The sequence below is a fragment of the Manis pentadactyla genome, chromosome 16 (genome assembly GCF_030020395.1).
Source record: "Manis pentadactyla isolate mManPen7 chromosome 16, mManPen7.hap1, whole genome shotgun sequence".
NCBI lineage: Eukaryota > Metazoa > Chordata > Mammalia > Pholidota > Manidae > Manis > Manis pentadactyla.
The window spans coordinates 56986658-56996977 of record NC_080034.1 but is presented as its reverse complement, the minus strand read 5'-3'; the positions used below and the strand labels follow the sequence as shown (position 1 = coordinate 56996977).

The following is a 10320-nucleotide window of genomic DNA, read 5'->3' as shown; positions in this document are numbered from 1 at the left end:
CTGAAGCAGGGAGAGTCGGACTAAGCCAGGCCTTCGGGGCAAGCAGACACCATCTATAAGGAAGGGGTGAGCACGGGCCAGAAGGAGAATAAATTTGTGTTTGGAGCCCCCCTGCCCCCACTTCTCTTATAAAGGTCAGTGTCCCTGACTTGGAGCCCAGTACCCCTAGGCTCTCTGGGGGTAGCCAGGGCGATCCAACCATCCTATCCGGAGCTCACCTGCACGCAGTCTTTATTCTCCAGGCCATTCCCCATCTCCTTTTCCTCTTTACAAGTTTACTCGTCCCTCGTCCCATTCTGTCAGTGTGCTTTCCACCAGCAGGTCACATGAAACTATAACCTGGGCACCACAGTTAATAGGATTCAGCATTAAAATGGAGAGCGTATTTCAAATGAAACAGGGAGCCTGATGTTAGGAATCTCAGCTTCTGGGCGAGGAGGAAGACATTTGGTGGTGAAGCCTATAGGATTAAGAAACAGTAATGAATCCTCAAGTCAGTCTGTATTTTCAGTGCTTTCTCATAGTGCAGTTCGGTCTCTTTGTGGATCCGGACACTGAGACCTGGCCCCTGGCCTCAGGGAGTCTGCAGCCAAGCAGAGTGGGATGAGCAATCCTGGATGGCTGACACTTGCACCCTCCACTTCAAAAATCATATTGAATCATGCTAAGTATTATCATATGACTGTAAGGAACCAAGGTGAGGGAAGGAAGTTATTTCCCCCAGGTTCTATATAAACAGTGAGTTAGGATCAGAATTCAGACCTGCTCTGGTTCTGAAACTTATCCAGCATCACATACTGTCATGGGAGCAGAACCCAGCAGGTCAGAGGAAGGAGAGAGGAAGGGATGTGCGTGGGGCTGAGGTGGCTGCTACAGGGCTTGAGGGAAGGCAATGAGCTCAGTGCCCCCACGGAACTAAGGAAAAGCTATTTAGGAGGATGGGTGAGGGGCCCTGCAGGCAGGCCTGGAGCCATGAGAGACTGTGGCTGGAGGAAGAAGGGTCTTCCCAGGTAGCATGACCAGCTTAAGGAAAGGCTTGGGTGTAGGAACAACAATGTAGGGAAGCCGGGAGCCGGGGACTTGGGTGGGGGGTACAGCAATACCTGACGGGCGGCCCTCTCCTTGACCTTGATTCAGCTGAGGGAGGACAGCCAACACAGGAGGTCTCCCTCCAAGGGCAGGAACTCAGCTCACCCAGCCTCCGCCCCTCCGCCGTTTCCCTCCCCACGGCCTTAACTGGAGCCCCTGCCTCCGAGGAGGATGTTCAGGGTCCCCAAGGCAAGGGGCCTCTTCTCAGAAGTCCCTGATGACGCAGGTTGCAGGCTTCCGGGGAGGAAGGATGGGGAAGCCAGGAGGTTCTGGAATCCTGGCCAGTTTCAATGCAACTACCGCAGCTTAATCTACAGAAACAGGAGGCAGGAGGCAGGTTCTTTCTCTTTTTTTTCTCTCCAAGACATGGAAACCTTTATTTTCTCCCTATACCACAAACTGGTGCTGTTAAATAATATTGAATAATTGCACCTGTCGCACTCCCCATATTGTGCTGAGGAAAAATAATTGCTGGTTTTCTGCTTTGCAGTTTAGCTGTGACTTCGTCATTTGACTCGGAGCATGTCATTTTCTCCCGTTTTAGACTGTGTACAGTCAAACCGTGTGAAAGGACTCACGGTTAGCAGCCCTGCGTGTGTGAGTGGGCGTGGGCCTCATTCAGTAACGATTTCTAATTTATACTGCATTGAAAATCCACAGCTATAAATAAACAGTTCTGTCTGGCTTTGCTGCTTACTTAAATGCTTTATCAAAAAAAGAAAAAAGAAAAAGAGCCACCCACTGCTTGAGGAAAGAAAACAACGTCTTGTATGGATTCTGGCCTCTGACACTTGGGTCTGGGAGTGGGGGACGCCAGACTTGGGATGGGTTCAGAGCTCTGCCACGGAGGCCCGGCCTCCCTGCTCCACCTTCAGCGCCTCCCGCTCCCCGCATGCAGGCGCAGTGTGTTTGGGGATACGGTGCATGGAACTGACTTCCAGTTAAGGTGTTTCTCATGAGCAGGTGCACAGGAGTTGAAAGTAGCCTGAGGAAGATGTGACCCTTTTTGTGGGAAGATGGGGCTATGGATTGTTTAGACAAACAATGTAAGTCTTCTCCCAAAATTCACAACTGGTGTCACATGCGAGTTAGCAACTCCAGAGCATTAGCTCAGGTGTGGACCAGTGCGTGAGCTGTGGCGTTACTCTTCCCTCTGCTTATATGGATGAGACTTCACCAGGTGGGGTCCCCTGACCACCTTCTTTTGTCCATATGTACAGCCATATTTTGCTTTTTAAAATGGATGACTAATCTTTGGATGGCTAATTACTGGTTTGCTCTGTAATACAGAGGAAGGAAGGAGGGCTCATGAATCAACCATCTGTGTCACTGTGGACCAGTCACTTCCCTCCTGTGAACCCAGTGGTGTGCTGGGTCCAGATTGTACAGGTTCCCGAGGGTCAAGTGGTTGTGCGTATCTCTTCCCAACTCTGCACTCAGGGGCATGTTGGTAGCTTGAAAAAGGTCACAGTGGGGTGATAACACCATAGAAATGCGCACACACTACAAATCAGGGTCCTAAATTACCTTCTTCTCCAGAAAGTTAGTTTTTAGACATTTATCAGCACACTAATATCAGAAACTCATTTTGCTCATTTCTAAAATGAGGACATAATACATTTACTACTGATAAGAGTTTTGTAGAAATAAAATAAGATCATGGAGGTGAACTTGGTTGTAAATTACATGACACTATACAAATGTTATTGCTGGTTATATCATCATTTGGCTTGTATTGTTGTTTTCTAACCATTAAAGACTTAACACAGCCTGCGTAGGCAGCAAATACCATATATCTTTTAATAAATGTTTAATCAGTGTTGATCACAGGTGTTTTGTAAGCCTCTGCAGCTTTCTTAAGAGACAGCAGCCCCAAGGAAGTGCTATGTGCTTAGGTATGTACTCAGAGGGAAATGGTGCTGAGGTGTTTCTGGGATTGGAATAGATCCTGCCTGGTGACCAGTTATGCGACAATCAAGGTTTAATTTGGTCCCAGGTACAGTGAAGCCACAAACAGAAATCTGCAAGTCATCCCAGCCAAGAGCTAACTATGACTCTGAGAAGTATGCAGCCCGAGTCATCTCTGGGGTGTGGAAACTTGAGGCGATCCCCACAGGCTTTACATTCGGGGAATTTCCACTGTGACAATGGCTCTGGCCTCCTGCTGAGACCAGGCATGCAGAGCAGTCCAGAAGCGGCAGGTATAGGAAAAGAGGTGGTGTTCCCAGCTCGGTCCAAAAGGGCCGGAGGCTCATGTCTAGATACCAGTAGAGAGGAGGAGAGACAGGTGAGGTTTCTTGGTGTCTGTCCCTCTCTTCTCTTGGACTGCCTGCCCTACCGGGCTATTCTGCCTTTTTCCTTAACACTTCAAGATGGCTCTTGGTTTTTCTGATGTGGGGTAGTTATTTCACAGTCGCCTGTCATGCAGCAACCAAGGTCTAATTAGGTCTCAGGGACAGTTTTTACCAAATTTTACCCATTTTCACCAAATTGCTCCTGTACAATGTTAAGTTGGGAAGCCCAACTACAATTAGTCCAGTGCCCATCACTCCCACACACTGACCCCCAGGGACCCAGTGACACACCAACAGACACCAATATGTTTGCCCACCACTAGACACCTGTCATTTGTGTTCTTTACAAAATGTGCCTGTAATTAAAGACCCAGAAAAATCTACCATGAAAATCAAAGCAGGGTTCCTTGTTAATCACCTGACAATCAGCTTTGTTAAACCATAAATTAACTTGACAAAGTTCTTTGTGCCAAAGCAATCTCAGCAGCCTCATGATCGTATCACTTTCCATGAAAAATATATATTTATTTGATGAATTAATCAATATTTGAACAGAAGAGATTTTGACAGTATCACTATGTTCAATGTTTATACCTGCCTCAAATGCTTGCTCACAATAATTCTTACAGCTTACTCTCTCATTTTCCCAATTAATTTGTTCTTATACCAGGTAGACAACTTTAGCTGAAGCTATCTAGGTCAAGAGGAAAAAAATGGATGAGCAAGTCATTAAAATAACTAGTTTATGAAAATGCTTGTTTGGAAGAAATTTGGGATTATTCAAGAATAGCACAGGACTGGGAGTTGGAAGATCTGGGAGACAAAAGCTGTTGTCTTGGTTACGCACTACCTCTCTGGCTGTCTGCACGTGACTTCTCACCTGGGCCTTCAGCATCTTCGTCGGTCACATGAAGTGCTGAGATGACCATGAGTTCTCTTCGCTCTCAGACATTCTCTCACACCCAGTTTATGTGAGTTTCTTTGGCCTTTGGCCAGATTTTGACCAAAGGTAAAAAATTCTGAGACTGCAGGAGGTGTCAAATGCACGTCCAGTAAACCCCTCAAAAAACCACGAGTCCTCAAATTAAGCTACCTTCATCACCATATTATTAAATTTAAATAACACTCCCAGTCCTTTCTACCTTCCTATGTCGCACCACCACGAATCTGCACCAGGAAGGAAGGAAAGAAGGAAGGAAGGAAGGAAGGAAGGAAGGAAGGAAGGAAGGAAGGAAGGAAGGAAGGAAGGAAGGAAGGAAGGAAGGAAGGAAGGAAGGAAGAAACTCTCTTCTTTTCTTCATCTTTAGCCTTTGGAAGACAGCATATAATTAGTTCCTCTTCTCCCTCAGCTGCTTCTTGTCACCTGTACAAACAAGAGCAGAGAGAGAGGTATCAGACTTCAGGGTTTCCCTAACAGATATTTTTGTGTGGCTAGACGTTCACCCTGACTTGAGTCAGTGGAAAGTCAAGGACACTTTTCCCAAGGCAAGAAGACATACTTGAAGGGGTTCTGAAGGCTTATGACCACTGCTGCAGGGCGAGAAGCAACTCTGTTGTCTAACATGGTACCTGCTCACAGTAGCCAGTTGACCGCCAGTGCCACTCGCCTTCACGTGGCTCTGCACACCTAACAGGATTACCATTGCTTTTGGCCACATGTTTGCCGGCTGCACACAATCCATCAACAAACTTTAAGACTTTGCAGATGGAGGTGAAGAGACCACCGCAAACAGAGGAAACAGAAGACCGAAGTTCACCTAATTAGGGGTCATTCCAGGAATCTCACAGAATCAGCTTACAGCCTGGATGGAAAAGTATTAGCATATTGATTCAGTGTTAGTAAGCTCATAGACGGGCTCTATTCTATTGAAATTACAGTATTAGATTCTGACTTGGATCAGCCAATGGGTTGGTAACTCCATACAGTCTGATCATAAATTTTTGCGTAAGTTTTATAATGACTAAAACTTAATTAATGCATCATCCTTCCTGCCTGTTGCTAAATGTTATCAATCCTACTTTGAAAACTCTTCTTTTCTGGTCCATTCTAGAAGTGAGAGCCTAGTTAGCTTTGTGGCAGTATTGCCATCGCACTTTCGTGCCCCTAGTTCCATGTGTCACCCTTCAAACCCTGCCTCCTCCATCCGTTATGTCCTTAGCAGTAAACACTGAATATCTTCAACTCCCTATATTTTGCTAGAAGTCCCCTTCTCAGAGGCCTTAGTGACTGATGGCTTGAAGCCTCCCTTATCACACTGATTTTCTGGGATAGCCAGCTCCTCACCACACAGCCTTTGTGGCCATCTTTGTATTCAAGTCTCTCAACACTTAAAGGACAGTCTTCTCCCTTTTTCTTCTTCTCCTCATCCATCCAGACTGCCCCCAGTCACTCCAGCAAAGCCTTGCTAGTTTATCCAGCTTGATAGACTTCAGATTGTTTTTCATTTATGCTTCCACTTATTTTTCATTTTTGATGTGAATTTTCTCCTCCCCACTTGGCCTTCTCTATATTAGGTCTATTGGTACAAACACAATACCTTCTCTTTTCTGACACATGCAGTTTGGGCCTTTAATGAAACATTTTTCAGCTAAGTAACACATTAATCCCTCATGTCCAAGAGCATGTTCAATACAAACTTCTCAGATTTGTTTCCCTGCAATCACTCTGAAGGGTCCTAAAACTTTCTTTATCATTGCTGTTTACCAGCTCCCAGCCTCTCAAGTCTGACTGTAGTCATAACCTCCCTCCATCAACCCCAGGTGCTGAGGACTAGAGACCCCTCCATTTGAGGAGCACAGCAGAACATGAAGGCTGAGAGAGAAGCAGCCTAGGAGCAGAGGAGTGGCAGGAAGATCATTTGGGGGAGGACAGCAGGTGGCTTCTTTTACTGGATCCGTCTCCCACATCCATAATCAAGCAGCCGGATGGAGCACTAAGAAATTCCCACTTGCCTGACAATGTATTAGAGAAGGCGCTGTCCGCAGGTTTCTCTGTGTGGAGCACCAACAGTCATTTCATTCTGTAGGTACTTACCTGCTGTGAGCACCACAGAAATCATATTTGTCTTTTTGTTTATAGCAGGTGCTGGTCCATCCTATGTCCTGAGCTCTCACAGAGCTGAACACTCTCTAGGTTCTCTGAGTCTTCAGAATTTATCTCTGACCATGCTCCCATAGGGCATGGCCGGAGATAAGGGGGCTGTTGACTCACTAATAGATCAAATTATCTTACCCAAACAAAATTCACAAAAAGGATTTCAAACTCTGATTGGGAAATGGGGTTATTTGTTATCACTCTTTTCTCCATTCAAGGGAATTTTGCCCAGTGGAATGTCTTCTAGTTGGCACTTAGGAAGTTAGGTCCACCCCGACTCATTTCTGTCCTTTCTTTGTCTGCTAGATTGTACCAAGGAGATATTTCAGGCTGAACATCAAATGTTCATCTTGTACAAGATCCAAATGTTTCCTGCAGGCATGGTAAAGGAACCATTCTTTGAATCAACATCACTATGGATACCATAGGTAATTATATACCTTACTATTCCAATAGTCAGAGCACAGCATGAGTAAAACCCACTATTAACAAAGATTTACACCTATGTATCTACGATGACAGAAGCTCCTGCTAGACTCCGAAATGCAAATATGAAGAACATTTGCCTGGTTTCAGCAGATTGGCTTGGAAAAAGGTGAGAAGGCAGATGGCTGGGGGGTAGCAGGTGTGAGAAGAATGAGGCTTAAGCCCTGATAAGTGTGAGTCTCAGTGTAGAAGCCGCAGGAAGGAGATGGAGCTGAGGTTCTGGTGGAGAAACCCTGAGGGCAGAGAGACCCAGAAAGAGGGAGAGGCAGTGATGCAGAGTGTGCGCTATGCGGGCTGAGGGAGAGGCGGTCAGGCCAAGCACGGAGACGTGGTTTGTTGAGGACTAAGTGCTGCCCCAGTGGACCTGCTTCAGTCATACATGGGGGATCATCTCAAGATTCTTTCATTCAGAAAGGATCAGCGTCAATAAGCAAGACAGAAGGAACATAATAAATGTTTTCATGGACAAAACCCAAGAGGGAGGTTAGATGACTGCTACGCAGCTTTCAACAATAAAATCACCTTTTAAAAAAATCTGGTCTACAGAAAACAGTATTAAAGGAAGGTTTCAATGTCATTCTTTCCAAGGCACAGACACCAGGTCTCTTGGTTAGACTGGAACTTTTAGCTTATGAACTCTCCTTAGAAGAAAAGGACTTACGGTCTTGGAATCTGACAAAGGACAGCCTGACTCCCAGCATGTGTCCCTCGGGAACGTGAGGAGGGGGGTCGTGGGACATGGGCAAGCTGACTGCCTCTCCAGCCACACCTACATACAGGACGTCCTGCCACTTTGGCTTGGAGGCGCTTAGCCCTTTCTTTGCCTGATATATCTCGTGGGCTGGGTTTCTCTTCCTGATGGACTTGTGTCCATTGTGTCCTAATGTGTGAATCCTTGTGTGTTATCAAGAAAAGGAAAAAGAAAAGAAAAGAAAACTGAGGACTTGAATGAGAGATAAGGGAGCCTCTCCTAGGTCTCTGACGGCTCCCTCTCCCACTCAGGGTGGGAGCCTTCTGTCTGGGGCATCCCTGCAGATTCAGACATGGTGGCCACGCTTACCGTGATCTGCCACAGGCTGCTTCCCCTTGCCTGCTTCGACCACTTTTTGAAGTCACTGTCCCACCTAAGTGTGCCCAAAAAGTAGAAATGGAATCTCCCAGGTGGTATCTGGTTCCAATGGCTGACTCCGTGTTCATCAGCCCTCTGTCCCATGACACTTAAAAGCCCACAGAGGGCACGGGGTAAGACAGTGACAGGAAGTCAGACAGGGTGGTGCTCTGGAACCTCCTGAGAGCTTCGTGAGCCACAGCATATTCTTAAACCAGCAGGGCCTTCCTGAGGCTGCCAGCATTTGTCTTCCCGGTACATAGGCCAGCTTGCTGCATCTCCGCACTCCTGGAGAACGTCACATACTCTCCATTTTACATTTGATTACGGGTATCACTTCCTATTCCTGACATCCTCTCTCTTCCTCGTGTTCACCCGTTGACAGGGCACACAAGGAGGTAGAAAGCAGAAGACATTCAGCAGCTGTGGCCATCACTACTGACACCCTTCTCAGCCAGCAGCCACCTACGGAGAGCACCATGCTGGACAAGGACTCCTGCAGGCATAATTGTCAAACCTGCTGGAGCCCAGGGTCCTGCAGCTTATAAGGCCTTGTGCCCACACCAGCAGCCTCACTGTTCCTGGGGCACACACTAGAAGGGCAGAATCCCAAGCTGTCCCCCAAATCTACTGAGTGACAATCTACAATTTAACAAGATCTTCATTTTAACAAGATTTGGAGGCACATGTCAGTTTGAGAAGCGCTACTCTGTAACAGTGGCACTTGACCCTGACTGTAAACTGAAATACCTGTTGAGCTTTAAAAAATTCCCATTTCATGTACCTATCCCCTGAGGTATGTATTTAATTGGTCTGGGTGAGCGTGGGAATTATAATTTTTTAAACTCTCCAATCGAGGTTGAGAACTAGTTGCTAGAGAAATACCTGCTTAACAGGTGGGTCTTGGCTGATATTTGTCAACCATTCGGTACTTGGCTGGTGACTCCCCAACAGGTCACACCATGTCTCAGGATTTCAGAAGCAGAGATTCCAATTAATTCTAGCCTCCATTAGCCTGACATCCTATTTCCCTCTATACATTGTTCAGGGACCACACCATCTCTGTCCATTTACATGTGATTAGGTGGTTGCTACTTTCAATTGCCTTCAGCTGGGGAAAGTAGAAACTAAGGCATCAAATCGAACAGAGGGATTGGAAAGCCCACATGGAAAAGGAGGTTACTGGGTTTTGCCTGGGGAGTATGAAATTAACAGCAAGAATAACTAACCCATGTGCCAGGTCCCATTCCAGGCACTGAATACTTTGCAAGTGATTTAGGATCCTGGGAGGAGGACAGTATTGTTTCCATGCTGTGTAGGAGAAACTGGACCACAAAGACACTGTGTCCTGCCCGGTGTCACAGGTCTGGTAGGACCGAGGTAGGAAGCCCGGCAGTGCAGCACAGACCTTTCCTCCTGAGCGCTGCCTTCCTCTGCATCACCAGAGCCCTCCTTTGCATTTCTGCTCTCATCCAAGGAAGCTCCGGCTGCAGCAGGAGGTGGGAGGCTAGGGCGAGCCTGGATTTGGACGGATGGATGGCTACTTGCACGCTTCCACAGTTCCAGAACAGAAGGTTTGGAGAGGTGCTCACAGATAGTGGGACCACTCAATTGATTGTTCAAGTCTTAAGGAGGCTGAACTGTCTGCACACTGGCATAGCAGGCACTAACCAGGACTGTCCTAGGCAAATGGATGTATGTGGCCACCCTGTTTAGAGGTTATGGAATCACTAAAGCATTGAAGTGTATTGACAGGAATTACAAGGTTGTTTTGTGGCCAGGTGAGGAACATCCCTTAGTTTCCTTGATTCCTCTTCCAATGTCCATCTCCCTGTTCCACTTGGCCTGCCCTAAAATGTGTCTCTTTTTCAAAAACTCTCCAACTAGTATACCATAGCATTGCCCTCCAGTGCACCTTAAACTCCCTGTTTAATACTTCAACCTCCAAACTTAGCTGATTATCTCCAGAACCATTTTATACCAAGTTGTGTTTAATGCCTAGAGCGAGGAGCCCTTGGATATCCTCTCTGCCTTGATTGATCCTTGGGTAAGCTCATGGAAATCGGGAATTCAAAGGTGCATATGACACACTCATAACCCTCACCAAACTCAGGGTGTAATGGAAAACCAAATCTCTGGGCAGACCCGGGAAGGCTTCCTGGGAGAAGTGTGTTGAAATGGATGAGTGGGTGTGAGACAGCCAAGGACGGGGTGTGAGAGCCAGAGGCCATGACAGAGCAACACCAACG

At 46.8% G+C, this 10320-nt stretch overlaps 1 protein-coding gene across 1 annotated transcript in view; it reads right to left on the bottom strand.

The window, feature by feature from the left end:
• Nucleotides 1-3900: 3900 nt before the first annotated feature.
• Nucleotides 3901-10320, bottom strand: part of LOC130681299 (androgen-dependent TFPI-regulating protein-like) — a 64586-nt gene continuing 58166 nt past the window's right edge. Inside the window, exon 6 of the mRNA XM_057493987.1 lies at nucleotides 3901-4746. Coding sequence (XP_057349970.1) covers nucleotides 4712-4746 — 35 coding nt within the window. The 3' untranslated portion in view covers nucleotides 3901-4711. The remainder of the gene's footprint in view (nucleotides 4747-10320) is intronic.